The sequence below is a fragment of the Dryobates pubescens genome, chromosome 8 (genome assembly GCF_014839835.1).
Source record: "Dryobates pubescens isolate bDryPub1 chromosome 8, bDryPub1.pri, whole genome shotgun sequence".
Lineage (NCBI taxonomy): Eukaryota > Metazoa > Chordata > Aves > Piciformes > Picidae > Dryobates > Dryobates pubescens.
This window is the reverse complement of record NC_071619.1, coordinates 12,854,234-12,874,039: the sequence shown is the minus strand read 5'-3', so window position 1 is coordinate 12,874,039 and position 19,806 is coordinate 12,854,234. Positions and strand designations below refer to the sequence as shown.

At 49.4% G+C, this 19,806-nt stretch overlaps 1 protein-coding gene across 1 annotated transcript; it reads left to right on the top strand.

The window, feature by feature from the left end:
- The first annotated feature begins 924 nt into the window (after positions 1-924).
- On the top strand, positions 925-17,248 carry ARHGAP19 (Rho GTPase activating protein 19). The gene is made up of 12 exons (XM_009908110.2): positions 925-1,007; positions 3,675-3,940; positions 9,357-9,437; positions 9,822-10,031; positions 10,592-10,818; positions 11,326-11,412; positions 12,308-12,373; positions 13,076-13,264; positions 13,926-14,024; positions 14,650-14,742; positions 16,527-16,595; positions 17,094-17,248. The coding sequence occupies exons 1-12, from the start codon at positions 979-981 to the stop codon at positions 17,148-17,150; spliced, it is 1,473 nt and encodes a 490-aa protein (XP_009906412.2). The 5' UTR covers positions 925-978; the 3' UTR covers positions 17,151-17,248.
- Positions 17,249-19,806: the final 2,558 nt, after the last annotated feature.

Below are 19,806 nucleotides of genomic sequence, written 5' to 3'. Positions count from 1 at the left end.
GGCCAGGTGCTCCTTTCAGCTCTGGAGGGGATGGTCTACATGCTCTGTCTTTTAAAGGATCTAAAAGCGTGAAAGGCCAGGGGCAGACAGTGTTTCTAGCAAGGTTTACCGGCAGAGGTGTGAGAAATGAACTCACTGCTGAAATTTATAACCAGTTTATTATAAAATAAAGGCAACACAGCGCTGGGCGCGTAGCGAGTTTGCTAGAGGCGCACCCCAACAACACGAGTTGAACTTATATAGATGGCAAACATACATATTAATACATTAAAACCTACATGTTCATATATTCCCCAGCACGCTCCCACCCCTCTCCATCTGGAGTCCATCAGGACTGAGACAAAACCTGCACTTTTAACCTGGCCAGTCTTTAGACCTGTTGGCGCCTCACCTTTCTCTCCCAATGCCCCACACAATACAAACCATCACGAACCAATCAGCCCAACGACCGAACCCCACGGTCCCTGCGAAAGCCAAATATTAAAGGCAACACAATTTCTCACAGAGGGTTGTGCCATTAAGGGACTCTGCCCTTGTCCTGCTAGCGCCATAAAGTGCCGTAACATCAGTTGTGCCTGGGTGCTGTTGGGAACGTGTTCCTTGGCTTTACTCATGGTAAACACAGGGTAGATTTGGGCCTATTTTGTGAATTCCTCTTGGGTGCAGGTGGAGAGCACTTAAAACCACGGCTGGTCCCGATTCAAAACGCCGGTTTCTAGGTAGGAATTATTTGCCGTTCAACTCCAGCTACGCAGCCTTTGGCAAGAGACATGAATCAATTTGTCCAGCTTTTCTTTTCTGTTTTGTCTCTGTGTGAAGGCTGATGCCCAGTGTGTGCCAAGGGGGCCTTTCAGACCCAATAATGCGCCCTTGTGTCTCGTAGCATGCGTGGAATTTGCATAGGCTGTGCTGGGACAGGCAGGTTTCTTTTGTGGCTGGAAACAAGGAGCAAGTTCTTTTCCCTGTCTCTGCTTCCTAATGCCTCTCCAAAAGCTCTCAGCACTCATGTAAGAATTTTACTTTTTTTCTATTTCTTCTTGCATTAAATGTTGCTAAACTTTGTGTGTCTTGTAACGCTGGCTGTGCAGAGAAGTCGTGTCAGTCAGTCAGAGTTGACAAAATTGTTGAATTTTTTTCCCCTCTGAATCTAGATATCTAATTGTCAGAAGGAGCAGATAATCTGTGATGCTTGATGTAACTGCTGCAAAGTATTTGCATATCTTCTCTGTGGGGAAACAAAACTGCTAGTGAGTGAATAACAGTGCACGGATCATTGCAGGCAGGGTCACTGGGCCCATACACTTGCTATTAACCCTTCTCAGGATCTGTATTGCCACAGAATGAGTTGTCATGGGTTTCAGGCAAAGGGCTTGCTCCACATTATGGGCAGAGCTGGCACTTGTTTGTGCATTGTAGCCCTGCTGTGCAATGAAATGTGAATATGATCGGATCGATTGGCAGTTGTTTTCTGGCAGGTGATGCTGGGTTATTGCAACGGTCTTGATTCATTGCAGATAACAAACTGCTGAAAACCAGGCTGGGAGGTGCTCAGAAAAATGCAGTCCCCATTTGGAGTCAGCAGCATGCCTGTTAGGCCACTCTGAGCCATGCAGCTGGGAGCCTTTAATGGCTTTCTAAAATTTTAGATGACCTGGCAGATTGCCTTGCAGTCTGCCCTGCAGTCCTGCCTCATCTCCATCCTCTTGACGAAGTCTTTGGCATCCGTGGAGAGCAGCGGCAAGGGGATCGCGTTTCGTACGGATTCTCACGATGCAAGTGCTGCTGAGGGTCTGGTTTCATCAGATTTCAGCAAGTATCTTTCTCTTTGTGGAGCCTGAGCCCCAGCTTTTATTCTTTCATTCTGATCATGCATACTAGAAATCATGCCAGGATGGTCTTCCAGGTCAAAGATGTACAGCAGTCGCTCAAATAGCTGTTGCGTTCACAGATACTGTGTGTGGGCAGAGGAGTTCAGGTGACTGCCAGTATGTGGTTTGATGTCCTCCCTTTTATTAGCTACTGTTGATTTACAATCAGGACAGTAAGTTACTGAGATCTCTAAGAACTGAAGTGCTCTGTTGCTTGAACCAATGGATGTAAGGTCCAGTGGGCTGCAAACGCTTTTGGTGGCAGGCATGCCAAGCATAGATGCCCAGCATTGTCCAAACACACTGATGTGGTCTTCATGCCTTGGCAAAGAAGAGAGGAAGGTCAAGGTGCTTCAGTCTTCCATGGGAATGCATGCTTTGGAGGGAAAAGCCTTTGGTGGCCTCGGGGCTGATCGGCAGAGCACATGCTTGCTCTAGGATCCACAGCAGACCTGAGAGATTGACCTGATCCTTGGAGACACCAGCACAGCATTTCTATTACTTGTGCTGGAAAATGGTGGTAGCTCGAGGCAGGATGTTGCAGCAGTGAAAAGGAAATTATATGAGAACTCAAGAATGATTAAAGGATTGGGAAATGCCATGCAGTGAAAGCAGGCAGTGTGTGCAAGCTGGGTGAGTAGGCAGCCTCCACCCAGAGCCCTGGAAGAACTGGTGTACCAACTCGTAGAGCCAGACCAGGACTTCACAGCAGAGTATGACATCATGGCAGGAGCAGCTTGTGACTGCAGAACAATGACACTAATTCTCACATTTCAGTAAGACAGGGACAGGAGAAGCAAGCTAGGTAACTAGTCTGTGGGCCTGACTTCACAAGCATGCAAGTGTTTGAAATGGCAGTGGGAAGATGATAACAGAAGACCTAGAGGTAGATAGAAATTGGGATGAGCTTTCAGTGTGAGCATTAAGAGTGCTGATTAACCCCAGAGCAGTGCCTCAGGTGCATCTCTTTTCCCGTGCCACATGAGAAACTACCAAATTAAGAAAGCAGGCATCAATATTGAATAGGAAAGTTAGACAAAGGACAGCCTGAAGAAGAGGCAAGAACTGGATGACTCCAGAAAGATATGTTCCAGAAGAAAGATTACTGTAGGGGTTCCTCATGCTAACACTGATGAGTTTGTGTTCACTCCAAACTCAGAGTACAGAGCTGGACACTCACTGTAGCTGGCAAAGAGCAGTAACCAGAGAGTTGTAGCTTGTACCCCTGGAGCATTTGACCACATCCATAGCAGAACTGTGAACCAGTGTTATGGCATGTTTGTGATCTTAGCAGCAAAATCTCTGGGCATGGGAACTGCCCATTGTTGCTAGGAAGGTAGAGGTAATGGGACAGCAATGAGAACTGATTAATATAAGCAGGCCATGAAGAAAACTTAGATTGAGATTTAGACTTTCAGGCCACTGGGAGTGCATTTTTTGGTAGAAAAAGAGACAGAACCAAACTTACGACTGAGAGTGGTAAGCTAATGCAAAATATTGGATGTCACTCCTGCCTGATCTAATAGAATATAGGTGAAGGGAAAGTCCTGGTTGCCATGTGTTGCATAGGTTATCATCTCACACTGTGGAGCACTGGTCTTGGGCTGTGTTGTGCAAACAGGCCAGAAATGGTTTTGCTCCAAAGTGAAATGTGACTGCAGAACACTCACCCAAACCAGACGGTGCTGTTGGTGTAGGCTGGTAGCTCCTGTGTCATCAGATGACTCCTTCAGGACAGACCAGTTGGGTGTGAAAAACCAAAGCACTGGAGGATTACCATTTGTTTGTCTTTCTCCTTTTTTGCAGCGATGCCATCTGCAGTTTTGTCATCTGCAACGACTCCTCCCTCCGCAGCCAGCCCATCATCTTCAACCCCGACTTCTTCGTGGAGAAGCTGCGCCATGAAAAACCAGAGGTGTTCACAGAGCTGGTCGTCAGCAACATCACCAGGCTCATTGACTTGCCTGGGGCAGAGCTGGCCCAGCTGATGGGAGAGGAGGACCCAAAGCTGCCTGGGGCAAACAACACAGCCTCTGGATTTTTTCGTTCTCTGATGTCTCTGAAGCGCAAGGGTGGGTATGGTCTGCTGGCTGGTGCCCACCTCTAGGGTGCTGCCAACTTACTTCTTCTGTGACACACAGTGTGCAGTATGGGCTTGGTGTTGTTTTGAGCTTGTGTTGACTGCTTAATTCTATGGGTTCTTAGTCCCTGGGGATGCCAGCTCTAGAGAAGAGCAAAACAGAAGCCAGGAGGTTAATCCTGGCAACGCCCTACCGCTTCTAGAGCTCCCCTCTTCAGGGGAGTATTGCTGTGGTTTATGTCAAGTTGGCCTCGATGTGTCAGCTGCTTGCTGTACTCAGTGCAGCACACACCACAGAGAGATAGAGCTTTGGTCCCTCAGGGTTTCTGGTCTGAGTGGATAGCACTGATTCAGAGAGGGGTGTCTGAATAAGCTTCAGGTTCTTCCAATACACACTTAAGGTGTCCTTGTCTTTCTGTTTGTTTGTGTCCATAGAATCAATAAGGTTGGAAAAGACCTCAGAGATCATCAAGTCCAACCTATTACCTAACACCTCATGACTAACTAAACCATGGCTTCAGGTGCCACATCCAATCCTTTTTGAACATTTCTAGGGATGGTGACTCCACCACCTCTCTGGGCAGCACATTTCAATGGCTAATAACTCTTTCTGTGAAGAACTCTCCTCACCTCAAGCCTAAATCTCCCCTGGCACAGCTTGAGACTGTGTCCACTTGTTCTGGTGCTGGTTGCCTGGGAGAAGAGACCAACCCCCACCTGGCTACAACCTCCCTTCAGATAGTTGTAGACAGCAATAAGGTCTCCCTGGAGCATCCTCTTCTCCAGGTTAAACCCCAGCTCCTCAGCCTCTCTTCATAGGGCTTGTGCTCCAAACCCCTCCCCAGCCTTGTTGCCCTTCTCTGGGCATGTTCAAGTGTCTCAATTCTTAAATTGAGGGGCCCAGAACTGGACACAGTACTCGAGGTGTGGCCTAACCAGTGCAGAGTCCAGGGGCAGAATGACTTCCCTGCTCCTGCTGGCCACACTATTTCTGATGCAGGCCAGGATGCCATTGGCCTTCTTGGCCACCTGGGCACACTGCTGGCTGTGAACCACTACTCCCAGGTCCCTTTCTTCATGGCTGCTCTCCAGCCACTCCAACCCCACTGTAGTCCATGCTTTGTTTTCCTTAGCTTGTTAGCTTTCTTCATAAGTGGTGGAATATCAGTAAAGGCTGAGAGCATCAGGTTCATGAAGAACAATAATGCCTAGGTTTTCAAGGCCACTGACTTCCCTCAGGGCCTACTGTCTCCTTCAGTTGCTGTTCCGTCTCTCTGGAAGGTCTTGTCTGTGCCACTCATAAATCTGTGAACATTTCTCCTCCAAATGCCAGTGCCCTTCTGGTCCACATCCCAATCCAGTGAGTCAGTGACAAAGCTCTACAGATTGACTCCGCTCAGGCCCAGATTCAACCCTGGGAGATGTCAGATTCCTCTTTCTCTCTGAGACAGTCATTCAGCAGGCGTTTTCTTCTGGTAAACTGACTATTCTTGTATTCTCTTTCAAGTTCAGCTCTCTTGGTTATGAAACAGTAGCCCCAGGCCCCTTCTCAGAAGTCTGAGATTTGCTTCTGAGTGCAGTTCTGTTCAGATCCTCTCATCTTCACTGGCTGACATTTACCACCCTGCTTTGTTGCAACTAAAAGGGTGTTCTAGGTGTGCATGTATGCCTTCTCCCACTTTTACCCACACTCAAGGGAAGCTTGGTTCTTCTGATAAATTTGACTAAATGTTCTCTGTCATCTAGACAGAAACTGCTTCCATCTGGGCTTCTCTTGTACCCCTGTCAGCTCTGGTTTCCTAGCTAGACTTGTTGTCTGCTGGCAGAGAAGCTGTGGGTACCTGTCTTCAGATGTTTGCAGCCTGAGGTTGAATGCTTCTGCTATTATCAAGCAGCAAGGTAGATTATGGCAATATTGAATAATTCTCACCTAAGGATGATAAAATGTTTTGCAGTACTTGATTTTCCCCTGCAGTGCTGTCCAGCCCAGGGTGAGTGTCTAGCAGGGTTCCCACTGGGTGAGCCAGGAGTGAAGGGCTGAAACCAGCTCCAGAAAATTCAGCCTGGATTGATATCGAGGATTGCCTTGACCTTGGTGCAAGACCTTGCGCTTCACCTTATTGAACCCCATGAGATTCCCCTCAGCTCACCTCTCCAGCCTGCCCAGCTCCCTCTGGATGGCATCCTGTGCTTCAGTCTTGTCAATCACACCACTCACTTTGATGTCATCTGCAAATCTGCTGAGCATGCACTCAATCTCACTGTCCATATCATCAGTGAAGATACTGAACAGCACTGGTCCCAGTACAGACACTTGAGGGACACCACCTGTCATCTGTCTCCATCTGGACATCGAGCTGTTACCCTTTGTGTCTGATCATCCAAACAATTCCTTATACAAATTGTTCATAGGAAGACTGCTTAGGTTTTCATGCTGCCCCAGCCTGCAGTTACTGTGCTCTTCCCTGTTATTGCTCCTGCCTCTTCCTGCAAAGTAGCAGAACCCCTTAAATTCAGACACTCGACAGAGGAGTGAGCACAGAAGATGAAAGCGCTTTTTTTAGTGTGTTCTTGTCAAAAGCTTCTAGCAGGGGCTTGTGAGACTTCTCTGACTCATTTTGGTAAATTAACTGTACTCTGCTGGGGCACTGCTCTTACCAGACCTGACATCTCCAGCTAGCTGTCTTCCCCAAGAGCTCCACCTCCCCCCCCCCATTCAGACATCTCCATGGCCATGTGTCTCACTACAGCCACAGCTAGCAGATGTTTCCAAGTCTGCTGGCTGCACTCCCAGGCTGCAACAGCAGTGTCTCCCTGCATTGACAGGCACTGTCTGTGAACTTCTTGGCCAAACTCTGAGAAAAAGAAGTTTGTGCCTACAGAGAAAGCCAGTCTCATGTATTGTGTGTTTCATCTTGGAGCCATCATTTGTTTTTCTTCGTGTTATAGATCCGCTAGAACAAACAGGTTTTATTTCTTCAAAGCCAGAGGCCAAGGACCATAGAGCTCAGAACTGATCAAACTGCAAATACTTGGAAACTTCTTTGAGCATCAGGAAACTCAATCTCACGCTGCTTCTTAGTTTCAGAAGCAATCATGCAATAACATCTGAGCCTTTGTAACTCAGCATCCATTCTCCAAACATGTCTTTCAGGTTTCTTTGAGAATCAAATTCTCATTCAGATATCAACTTCTGACTTCAAAAGTAAACTGAATTTGTCAGGCCCTGCATGTCTCGAGATGTATTTTCCTCATCTCTTCCTGGCCACTATTGATTCTATCTGTTGAATGTCTAATGAATTTAGTTTTCTTCAAGGAAAGGAATCTTTTGCCAACTGCTCTCTGCCTTTGTACTCGAGACTTGCAGATCTTACATGTGGAGTGAGAGGTCACATCACCCTTGTTTCTCCTGCAGGACTGAAGCATGCTCTTTATCAGAAGCAGGTCAGAAAGTTCTTGATTGAGCAGGAGGCTGGAGTTCCTGATGGCTTACTGTGTTATTTCAGAAGTCCTGGAAGAAAGTGGAACATTTCTCAGGCAGAATAAATCTAGTTGCACGGGAAGACTGCTAAAGAAGCGCATAGGGTTAACCAGGTCTTTCCCACATGCTGTGATCATCAACAACACAGAAGAATAAGATCTGTAGTACAATAGACCAAGAGCTAGTAAAATCAAAATGTGCTATGAGAAGGAAAGAAAAAAATAGACAAGAGAAAGCTTGTGGAAGAGACAACTTTTATCAGACCAGCCAATACACTGTATGGACTGCTGGGCTATCAGCTGTAACAATAAGGAGGGAACTCTTCAGCCATAGAAAGCTGGGGTGCAGTGGCCCAGCTTGCTGTCAGAAGGGGCCTGTGCTCCTGGCAGTCTGGTCATGGAGAAGGGAGGAATACTCTTTTCTTCAATCTGCTGGCTCTTTGAAGTGTAAGTGCAAAGGCAGGACAAACCAGTTCTGTACCTGGTTCCAGTTCTGAGTCCCAGTCAGCATGTTGTAGTATGGTCTACCATACTAGTCTCTGGTTAATCAAAACAATCCTCATTATCAGTATGTGCTGGAGGATGATGCCTAATGAGATGAAAGCACACTCCAGGGGTGAGAGGAGCTGTCAGTGGTTCATATGGAGAAAGGCCCAGCTCATTGCTCTGCTGCTCTCCTTTTTTATAGTTCTGCCTTCTTCAGACTTCATACTTGACTGTGGCTGGGCCAAGGCAGCTGACTTGGAACAGAGATTCACTGGAATCAGGGAATTCCATGGATTATCCTTTCCTGAAAAGGAGCCCAGTGTGAGCCAGTCAGATCATGTCTGCTCTCTCCAGCAGTGTTTGTTGCTCTCTCCAGCAGTCTCGTAGCTGCACGTTTTCTTTTTGCTCCATTCCACGTCAAGCCACAATGAGGATTGTCTGGAACTTCCTTCCCAGGCGTGGAGTATTCTAATGTGGCAGGCACCTGGACAGTCCAGACTATCACATCATGTCCTTTCAACATATTTCCATCTCCTGGCCTGTATCAGCAATAGTGTACCATCAGGAGCAGGGAACTCATTCTGCTGTATTCAGCACTGGTCAGTCCACACCTTGAGTCCTGTGTCCAGTTCTGGGCCCCTCAGTTTGGGAAAGATGTTGACTTGCTGGAAGGTGTCCAGAGAAGGGCAACAAAGCTGGGGAGTGGTTTGGAGCACAGGCCCTATGAGGAGACGCTGAGGGAGCTGGGGTTGCTTAGCCTGGAGAAGAGGAGGCTCAGAGGAGACCTTATTACTGTCTACAACTACCTGAAGGGAGGCTGTAGCCAGGTGGGGGTTGGTCTCTTCTCCCAGGCAACCAGCACCAGAACAAGAGGACACCGTCTCAAGCTGCACCAGGGGAGGTTTAGGCTGGATGTTAGGAAGAAGTTCTTCACAGAAAGAATGTTTGGCCATTGGAATGGGCTGCCCAGGTAGGTGGTGGAGTCACCATCACCTGAGGTGTTTAGGAAGAGCCTGGATGAGGCACTTGGTGCCAAGGTTTAGTTGATTAGATAGTGTTGGGTGATAGGTTGGACTCGATGATCTCAAAGGTCTCTTCCAACCTGGTTAATTCTAGTCTAGTCTAGTCCAGGCTTGCAGATGATATGCCCTTTAAAACTGGAGCATCTGTTCTGGTGTTTTCACAAGCTAGGGAAGGTTTGCTTTTGCTGATATAAACTAATTAAATTGAGGCAAGAAGCAGGGTGGTGAAGCCTTTGTAAGTACAGCATGGTGAGATGAAGTGACTTACTTGGGCATGCTTGTGTTACCTCCTCATGACCTTCACCCTTAGCATTTTGGGGCACTGATGTTTCCATGATGACCTCCCTTTCTTTGTGGACCACTCATCTCTGTGGATGTTGACTTCTGAGCTGCTTCAACATGTTATCTTCTGTTCTGCAGAGAAAGGGGTGGTGTTTGGCTCACCACTGACAGAAGAAGGCATTGCACAGGTTTCCCAGCTGATCGAGTATCTGCACAAAAGTAAGTGATTCTGTCTTGCTGTCCCAAGGGGTGTCTGTCTGGACTGCATCAGGGGTGTAGGCAGTGTGAGAAGCTCTGAGCTCCCCAAGCAGCAGGAGTTGGGACTGCACTAGGTGACTGTTCGCAGAACTGTCTAGCAGATATGTTCATCTCTTTCCCTCTGTACACAGACTCTTTGTAGTGATGGGGGCCAGCTTGGAGTCACATCTCTGAATGCACTTCACTGAGGTTTGAATCATAGAATCAATAAGGTTGGAAAAGACCTCAAGGATCATCAAGTCCATTGCTGTCAAGCCCTAGAAAGGGGAGGGAACTGCTTTAGTAAGAAGGTGGAATTCATCCTTTGTTTAATCAGTGGCCTTTTTACTCCTCTTTGCCAAGCAGATTTAAGAGCAGAAGGCTTGTTTCGGGTGCCAGGCAACAGCATCAGGCAACAGATCCTAAAGGATGCTCTGAACAGTGGTACAGATATTGACCTGGATTCTGGGGATTTTCATTCTAATGATGTGGCCACCCTGCTTAAGATGTTCCTGGGTGAATTACCAGAGCCGCTGCTGACACACAAGCACTTCCATGCCCACCTCAAAATTGCAGGTGAGTGAGCAGCCAGGGACAGCGATGAGCAGGGGGAATAGAGCTAGCCTCCTAGAAAGCTGGTAATGCTGCAGAGCTGCACACTAGGCTGCAGAATTGTAATCCTTAAAGGCAGAGTAAGAAGGAATTGCCCTGCCATCTCAGCCTAATGGTAGAAAGATGAGCTGAAAGTCCTAAGGAATCAGGCCGAGTCTGTCTAGCCCACTCTTCTCTCCAGCAATAAATGGATACCCACAGGAACAGAACCTACAATGGTAACCTGGGTCTCCACCTGTGTGAAGTCTGGGGGCCTCCTGAGTGAGGTGTGGTTTCTATGGACTTAATAACTGTTATTGAACTACTTTATGTGAACTTCCTCCATCTCACCTTCAACCCAGCATACCTCTTAGCAACTGTGTTGTCCTGTGGGAGGAGTACCATAGGTTAAGACGTCAGGTGGGGAGCTTGGGAGATGATGAGAGAGGGCCAAGAACTGTGTTTGGAGATCTGCATGTGAAGCAGGAAAGGTATCTGATTGCATTTGTCTTGCTGTTATGAATAGTAATGTGTGTCCTTGGCAGACTTGACACTGTTTGATGAGAAGGGGAATAAGACCAGCACTCCAGACAAAGAGCGCCAGATTGAAGCCCTCCAGCTGCTGTTTTTGATCCTTCCCGCACCCAACCGCAGCTTGCTCAAACTGCTGCTGGACTTGCTCTACCAGACCGCCAAGAAGCAGGACAAGAACAAGATGTCTGCCCACAATCTTGCCCTCATGTTTGCACCCCACATCCTGTGGCCCAGAAATGTGAGCAGTGCCTCAGTATGTGTGGGTGGGATGTTGCAAAAGGCAGAGAGCAGAGGCTTGACAGGCCTACAGGCAAGGAAAAAGGGGGGAAGGTTAGCTGAGGGTTGGGGACTGGGATGGAGCTCCTGGCAGGACTTAGTGTTAGCATTCAGTCCAGACCTGCTGTAGGTCTTGTTTGCAACTGATGCTTCATCTTCTTCAGTAGAATTGAAAGCACAGCATGGTCCTGCTTCTTTTAAGGATGACAGCTCCAGACAAACCTTGCAGCTCTCTCTGCAAGGTTTCTTGCGCTGCTGGTAACTGTTTGGCCCCGGAGTTGTATAGTTCTCCTCTCAGAGCACCTTTGGCTCTTTGAGGTGTGCTGTGAGCCCTGCCTGTCTTTTTCCTCAGAGTAGGTCTCCTGATGAGGCTCTGTTTTTGTCTTATGTCCTAAGGACAGCAAGGGCAGCAGAAACTCCTCCTGCTCCCCTTCTGACTGCTGTGCCTTTGGCTGTGCCCTCTTGCCAGGTGACAGCAAATGACCTTCAGGAGAATATCACAAAGCTTAACAATGGAGTGACTTTCATGATCAAACACTCTCAGAAGCTCTTCAAGGTAAGTGCACTTTGGGGTCTTGCTCTCCCTGGCCCTTCAGCAGAAGACTGAAAGCCTCTTGTCCAGACAGATCCCACAAGTCAAGTATATATTCAAGCGCTGTCTTCTGCAGTAGAAGAAGGAGGATTTCTACAAGAAAGTGTTCCTTTAGTGGCATGGGAGGAGATCTTTGCTGGGCAGGCAGCCCAGGAGGAGGACAGGCCCAGCTGTAGGTGGCTTTGTGCCTGGGCAGGTCAGAAGCCCGGTGTAGTGTAACACCACCCTCTGCTGGACACCGGCACCCCTTGCCTGGCAGGGAAACCTGCTTCCTGGGAGCAGGTAGTGACCAGGCTTCTCTCAGGTTCTGGCAGGATAACAAAATGGAAGGGACTTCTCCTGGTTGAGTGGTGCCAAGAGCTGAATCTAATATGGCAGGCCATTTTGTTGTGAATGTCTCTGCAAGGGGTAGTCAAACCACTGCTGTTACAGGCATAGCCTGCAGTCCTGAGCAGGCTGCTGGGGTAGGGCAGCCAGGAGCAGGGGGCTTTCTGCTGATTCCTCCAACAAAGTGTGTGTGCAACACAGAGTCTCTTGACTTCTCAGGAACTTCCTGGTCACTGTAGACATCTGCTTTCTGAAAAGTGTTCTTCCCCTTCTTTGTCAGAACTCATCTAAGAGCTGGGGGAATTGCTTGGGAAAAGTTTCTGTGGAACTCTGCTGTTACTCTGTTCCACTTGTGCTTGTTGCCTGCATCAAAAGGAAACTGAACAGATACTGCAGCGGGGATAGGAAATCCTATTGCTTTGTCCTAAACAACTGAGTCTTGATGGAAGTGGCTTGTGTGGCACTTGCTGAAGCCACTCTTGCCCCAGGGCCATACACATGCATTTGGACTGCTCTCTGATCATTGTTACAGGCCCCAGCATACATCCGGGAGTGTGCCAGGCTGCACTATCTGGGATCCAGAGCCCATGCATCAAAGGTAAGGCCAGCAAATGCAGCACCTGCCCTCCATGAAAGGGCAGAGGTTGTGATACTGTGTAGGGATCCTTGTGAGTGAAAGAAGCTGAAAACAAAAAAGTTGTGAAAAGGGATCTGTCAGAGAGCAGGAGTGAGGGAACCATATGGTGTGGTAGTAGGGGCAGCTGCATTACAGAAATTGGGCAGAGTTGAAGCATCTGTTAATCAAAAGCACAGGGAAAGCTACCAGCCCCTGTTTAGCAGCAAATGTGCTCCCTGTGCCCAGTACATGCAACACCTGCTCCTTCGTGAGGTTGTGCACTCCAAACAGACAGACGCTCCTGCTGCGTGGCCAGGCTGCTTGGAAGAGGGGCTAGGATAAAGGCTACTGTTTGTTTGGCCAGCAAAGGCTTCCCTGCCTCACAGAGCTGCAGAAGAGGGAAGATGCATCGCAAGGAGGTGCACTGACCCTCGTCTAGCCTGGGAAGGGCTCCTGCAGCTGGTTTCCAGGAGGGAAGAAGCAATGGGGTCACCTTTGTATTACTGTCACCTCTTCCTGGCACGGGGCCTGCTGGTGCAGTGCTGCTGCAGAGGGGTAGGGAATACACAGCCCTGTGCTTTCACTGGGGCTGAGGCAGCTCAGGAGATTCTTCCCAGGCCGGCTCAGATGGGTGGCTCGTTTGGATTAAAGCACAGCAGTCGACTGCTGTCTCCGCTCTCCCAGGATGATCTGGATTTGCTGACGTCTCCTGGCTCCAAGGAACCGCAGCCCCTCAAGTCTCAGAAGCGAAGCCGCCTGGACTCTTGCCATCAGGAGGAGACCCAGCAGCGCACGGAGGAGGCACTGAAGGAGCTCTTCCGCCATGTCCACAATATGCCTGACTCTGCAAAGAAGAAGAAACTTCTCCGGCAGGTAGCGTGGGGATGAAAGATATCTTTGGAATGTGCTTGTCAGCACTTCCTGGGCACAGGGCTGAAGGCAGGGCCTTCCTGAAAGCTGCTCCTAATCCTGGGGAGGGTGGGCTTTGGGCTGTGTAAGTGGCAGAGCTGTAAGAAGACAGGGGAGGAGACCACCTATCCTAGTGCTCTAAGCCAGGGACTTGCCAGTAGTTCCCTCGTCCTGATCGCGGCCTTGTTGACCTTTGTCCCTCAGAAAGGGAAGTCCTGTTCCCTCTTGCCTGCATGGAATGGCAAATCAGTCTCATCTCAGTCTCGTGAGCATCCCCAGACAACCTGGAGCTCCAAAGAGACTGATGAATATGGTCAGCACCAGCCCTACCTGCCAGCTTCCAGCAGCTGCCCTAACCCCCTTTCTATTCCAGCACTTACTGCTTCTGGCTAATCTGGTAAGCCATCACAAAGCAGCCTCTCACCCAGGCTTCCTGTTAATTCTGCACGGGAGATGTGGCCTTCCCACGCTTGCCTCTTCCTGCAGCTCTGAGCTGCTCCTCTCTTTTGGAGTGCGGAAGAGACAAGCTGAGAGCGGAGAGCAGTGGGTAGGACAGCACCCAGCAGCAAGTGCCTGGTGTAACTGGCAATAACTGTGCTAACACTGCACTCCTGTTTCCTCCTAGTTTAATAAGCATTCCACAGCTCTCACTCCTGGCTCTGATGTACTCGTGTCCCCGGCACCACGGCGCGCCCGCTCCCGCTCCTTCAGCGGCCTCATTAAGGTAAAGGCAGCCTCTGGCCCCTGCTCTCTGCTCTGAGTTTCTGATGTTGCTTTCTGCTTCTGCCTTTTTCTGTCTCAAATGAGGCCCTCAAAGTGTAGGGATTGTTCAAAAGTACTGGTGGCCAAAGAACACAGATCCACTGGGGATAGAAAAGGCAGTACAGTGACAATAAGCCTTGTCAGTGTAAAGTGTAATTAGCTATTGAACACATGGCTGTAGGGCCTATGCAGTCTTCTGAAAGATGGCTGCATCCTAAGATGAGATGAGGACTGACAGGGTGCTGTTTATGTAGTCTACCCTTTTAGCACAGGTGTTAGCGTGCTGTAGGCTGCTACACAGCAGCATGTACCTGCCTCTGACAGGCTGGGCTCCTGGCCAGGCCCCAGGTCAACTCCCAAGCCCTTTACAGTCAGGCAGGCTCAGCCTAGTGGTATGGTCTTTCCCAACGTGGTTAATTCTATTCTAAAGTATTTCAGCTGCTTCTGCTTTGCAATCTTTGTCCCAGCTTGGCTTCCTTTTTTCTTTCCCAGCATCCAGCTGCTTTCCAGCAATGTATCCTGCTCCTTCCCTCTTTTTCCACTTTGCACTCTAAGCACTAGCCAACAGCCCTTTCTTCTTGTGGCAGCGGAAGGTTTTGGGAACCCCAGTTATCCTGGAGAGGAAGAGCAGGGATGCCACTCCAGAGCCTGAGCGAGTCAGCAAAGAGAACATTCACCTGGTAAGAGCTGCTCCCAGCACTGCTGAAGCAATGGGCCATCTGTGAGGGGAGTTTGGGTGCAACTTTTGAGTACTCATTTTGGCAGTTCTTGTGGGGGCTGCTTACTGTTCTCTGCCAAAGAGAAGGTTCCAAGTTTCTAGAGGAGGTGGGGAGGTGGGGGTGCCTGAGGACTGGAAGAGTGCCAATGCCACTCCTGTCTTCAAAAAGGACAAGAATGAAGACCCAGGCAACTCCAGACCAGTCAGCCTCACCTCCATCCCTGGAAAGGTGATGGAGCAGCTCATTCTGGAAGCCATCTCTAACCACATTAAAAAAAGAGGGTTATCAAGAGTAGCCATCATGGATTCACTAAGGGAAAATCTTGCTTGACTAATTTGATAGCCTCCTATGAAGGCATGGCTAAATGGAGAGATGAAGGGAGAGCAGTGGATACTGTCTATCTTGACTTCAGCAAGGCTTCTGATACTGTCTCCCATAACATCCTCGTAGGTAAACTCAAGAAGAGTGGGTTAGATGATTGGACCATGAGGTGGATTGGTAACTGCCTCAACAGCCATTCAAAGAGCTGTGATCAGTGGTGCAGAGTCCAATTGGAAGCCTTTGGCCAGTGGTCTTCCCTAGGGATCAGTATTGGGTCCAGTTTTGTTCCATATCTTCATCAGTGACATGGATGAAGGGATTGAGTGTACCCTCAGCAAGTTCACTGATGATACAAAACTGGGGGGGAGTGGCTGACACCCTGTCAGGCTGTGCTGCCATCCAGTGACATCTGGACAGGCTGCAGAGTGGGGTGAAGGTAAACCTCATGAAGTTCAGTAAGGACAACTGCAGAGTCTTGCATCTGGGGAGGAATAACAGCAGGCACCAGCACAGACTAGAGGTCATCCCACTGAAAAGCAGCTCCATGCAGAAAGATCTTGGAGTCCTAGTGGACAGCAAGTTATCCACGGGACAAAAATATGCCCTTGTGGCCAAGAGAGCCAATGGTATCCTGGAGTGCCTCAAGAAAAGTGTATCCAGCAGGTCTAGGGAGGTTCTCCTCCTGCTCTACTCTGCCCTGGTGAGACCGCACCTGGAATACTGTGTCCAGTTTGGGGCTTTCCAGCTCAAGAGAGAGAGAGATCTGCTGGAAAGAGTTCAGTGGAGAGTTACAGGGATGACTGTGGGACTTGAGCATCTCTCCTATGAAGAAAGACTGGGCTGTTTAGTCTGGAGAAGAGAAGGCTGAAAAGGGGATCTCAGCAACATCTATAAATATCTGAGGGGTGGGTGACAAGATGAAGGTGATGGTCTTTTAAGTGGTGCCCAGTGATAGGACAAGGAACAAAGGGTACAAGCTAGAACACAGGAGGTTCCACCAACATGAGGAGACACATCTTTACAGTGGGGGTGACAGAGCACTGGAACAGGCTGTCCAGAGGTGGTGGAGTCTCCTTCTCTGAAGACTTTCAAAACCCATCTGGATGTGTTCCTGCCCCAGGTGATACTGCTTTGTCAGAAGGGTTGGACTCAATCTCTGGTGGTCCCTTCCAACCTCTATCATTCTGTGATTCTTCTGTATGATCAAATTAGGCCTTGGGAAGCTGCTGTGAGGAGATCAGAGCAGATGGCTAGGGCAGCATTGGGACTGAGGTGGCAGAACTGGGCCTCCATTCTAGTCTTGCCCCTCTGGCTCTGTTCCTGCCCTGATGCGTTGGCTTGTGCCCTCTTCACTCTCCCCCATCCTTCTCTACAAATTGTACACCAGTTCATTCCCCATTTCTCCTATTCCCTCTCTTGTCCAGTTACAGAAATGTGGATCTCCAGCTCACATGTCCCAGGCAAAGCTGAAATCTTCAGAGGGCCGGAAAGAGGTGAGACACATCCCCCACCACCACCTCCATTCTCCTCCCTGTGGGAAACCTGACCTGCTGGGCCCTAAGATCTGCAGGGGTGATGGCATGTGCACAAGGCTCTGGCTGCTACAGTCCCCTGATTTAACAGCAGCCTGCTCCATACTGAGCTGCAGGCAGCTGGCATGCTGGAAGCTGGTCCTTGAGGGGTTTCACCTGAGCAGGTGTGTACTGCCCTTCTGCCCATGAGCTGGCAGGCTGGCTGTCACAGAAAGCAGAGGGGAGCTGGCAGCACAGGGTGGTGCTAACAGCCAGTCAAGGAGGCAGTGGGAGGAGAGACTGTTGCAGCCTACAGCCAGCTGCTGTGTTTGTCCCTGTGTGCCTCTAATGCTCGTTGCTAAAAGGTTTGGGTGGCAAACTCCAGGGAAGAGTCCTTGCAGGGGGAGGACAGCACCTCAGACTTTTGTTGCAAGGTCTTCTGTGTTTCAAGCATTCAATTGCTCTGATTCTCTGCTCCAGGAACCCTGCAGACGCATCCGAGGCCACCTGCTTTCCAAGGATTCATCGTCCCTCTGAATCTCCTTGCACCAACTGCTGGGTGGGGACTGCCCAGCCTCACAAGCTGTGAATAGTGTGCTGCACGGAGAGGGGAGAGCTGCAGGCTCACAGCACCCCTCACCAGCAGGGCAGCACTCTGGAAACTGGACCTTTGCAAAGCCTGAAGGGACTTGTTTCTTTCTGTACATAAATTATGTTTCATTCTACTATAGGGGAAACCACTATCTAACCAAAACTTGTGCGGCATGTCTGACCTTCTGGCTCTGGGAAGAGCTGGAGTGCTTGCTTACAAGGAGAGCCCTGTGCATGGCAGGGCCCTATGTGCACTCCCAGCTTTCTCTGCAATGTTGCTAGGCTGTATTTTTATTTTTTTTCCCTTTCTGCTCTGAGTTTTTAACACCTTGGCTTGGGTTTGCTCCCTCCCCTATGTTAGCAGTGAGAATGATGGACTTCAGCCTTCACCTGCATCCTGCCAGCTAATCTTACCTCCAGGCCTCCTCTGGAGCCCTGCCTTCCTGCTTCCTCTGGGCTCTGTTTTGCCTTTCTGACCCTGAAGGGCTGGAGTGCACAAATGGTGCAGAGCACAGGATGGGCCTGGAAGCAGAGGAGAGGCTCTGCATGCCATCATCTCAAGTGGGGGCAGGGGAAAAAGCTTCTAAACTCATCCCTCTGTTTCAGCTTGAGCTGGAGGCAATCTTTGCTCACTGCCTTTGTGTTTCCATGGTACATCACTGCTGCTGGGGAGGGTCTCCATTTTGTATTCCCTCAAAGAAGCTAAGCTGAGCAGGGCAGGAGGTTGGCAAAGACTGTCTGGGGCAGGACAGCTCAGCCTTTGGAAGTGTCTAGTATAGGCAGAGCCTGATGGCTGTTTGCACAGCATGGGAACAACATGAGCAGCAAGAAAGGACTCCAGCCATTTGTGAGGCACTGCAAATGGTGCCAATGTCTTTGGCTTGATACCTAGATGGCTGCTGAGGCAACTAGCTGATTAAACTGGGGCATAGGGCTGGAGCTGGCTTCAGCACTTTGGCCTGAGCTGCAGAAATGAGATGAAACCATCTAGATGTGGGATAAACACCCATCACAGCTGGCCAGCATCAGCTGTCTTGTTAAGCTAAAGTGCTCCAGTAAGCTAATCTTTCCAAGTACCTGTCTGCAACTGCTCTGGGGTAGGAAACACACAGGGTGACTACTTTGAAATAAAGGTTTAATCAGCTGAGGAACCATCTAAACACTCCTCAGCCCTTCTTGGTGAAGCAAATAATCTCTGGAATCCAATTATAATTGTCTTCTAATCTTTAAGAACCAGCAGCCAGCAGGAGTTAGAGCTCTGTCTTTGGCAGCTTTCTGAGACAACTGGTGGCAGGAGGTGTGAATACTGGGATGTGAGCAGGGAGTTCAGGGCGGCTGGCTAGAGCTGTCAAAACAGGGCATCAGAGCCCTGTGCAGCTTAGCTGAAAGTCACTTGTTTTGTTTTACTGGTTGGTTGGTTTGTTGGTTTGGGGGGGGGGAGTGTTGTTTGTTTGGTGTGGGGGTTTTTTTGTGTGTGGTTTTGTTCAGTTGGTTTGTTGTTTCTTTCTTTCTTTGTAATGTTACAAACCTATGTGCCTCATCCCGCTCTTTCCAAAGGGATGTTCCTGGTAGTTTAGCAGAGTTGCTTGTCCCTCCTCTGACCCCAAACTGGAGGAGCTCCCTTGAAAATGTAACAGGTAGTGGGGCTGATGATGTGTGAATTGGGAGTTGCTGGTGTTAGGAGCCTCTGTCACAGCAAAGAAAGAACGCTAGTTCTTCAGGGACTGGGCAGGCAGGGATGCTGTGAGGAAGGACAGAGGCTGTTTGCTGTGGCAGTGGTATGTGCTTTTTGGATGTGTCTGTAATCATTTCCTCTGGAGGCTGAAGCTGTCTCTGCTCCTCTCCAAAGGGCACTGTGTGTTTTGCTGACTGCACTTCTACCCTGCCCCTGCAGTCCACTTGTTAGCAGAGACCTGGGGATCTCGGTTTTGCCTCTAAATAGAGATGAGGCAGAGCTGCAGGTTGAGCTGCAGCACAGAGAGACCTGGATCTGTTCCTGTTGCTTGCCTTGGGGGTGGTTGCTGGGTGAAGCATTTGTTCATCCCATCCCTGCTATCCTTATTGTCCCTTGCTTATTCAGGTGCATATCTCTAGGTGTCTGTTTGGCAAGGCAATCTTGTTCCTGGAACTCAATACACTGCTCCTGCAGAGATGAGAGGAATGTAACTCATCTCTCCACTGTTCCCCCTTTACTGATAGCTTTAGCTCAGGTACTCTGTCTGGCTTCTGGCACAACTGAGATTTGCTTAGCTATAAGGACAAATATCTATGGGGCATCAGCCTGGCATTTTGCATGTCTCCAATGCCTTTCCCGCCAAGGAGCTGGCTGCAGTCTCTCGACAGGGCAATTCTGGGAGGGGTTTGATGCCCTGGGCTGTAGCCCATGGTGCTGTCCTCTGTATGCAGAGGATGGTGCTGGCTAACAGATTCAGCCCCTAGGACCCTCGGCTGTTGCAGTCCCAATGTGTTCACACTGTCTCACAGGCACCAGGGAGTTTTAGTCATGCTTGGATGTGTCTCATTTGTCTGCGTGTGCAATGACTCACGAAGTTGCTTCCTCCCAGAGCAGCCACTAACTGTTCCCAGAGTCTATAGTTTCCAA

Coding starts and splice junctions, on each gene's coding strand:
- ARHGAP19 (XM_009908110.2), top strand. CDS start 979: ATGCCTCTCCAAAAGCTCTCAGCACTCAT. Junction 14,743..16,526: donor GCAAAGAGAACATTCACCTG/GTAAGAGCTGCT, acceptor TCTCTTGTCCAG/TTACAGAAATGTGGATCTCC. Junction 16,596..17,093: donor CTTCAGAGGGCCGGAAAGAG/GTGAGACACATC, acceptor TCTCTGCTCCAG/GAACCCTGCAGACGCATCCG.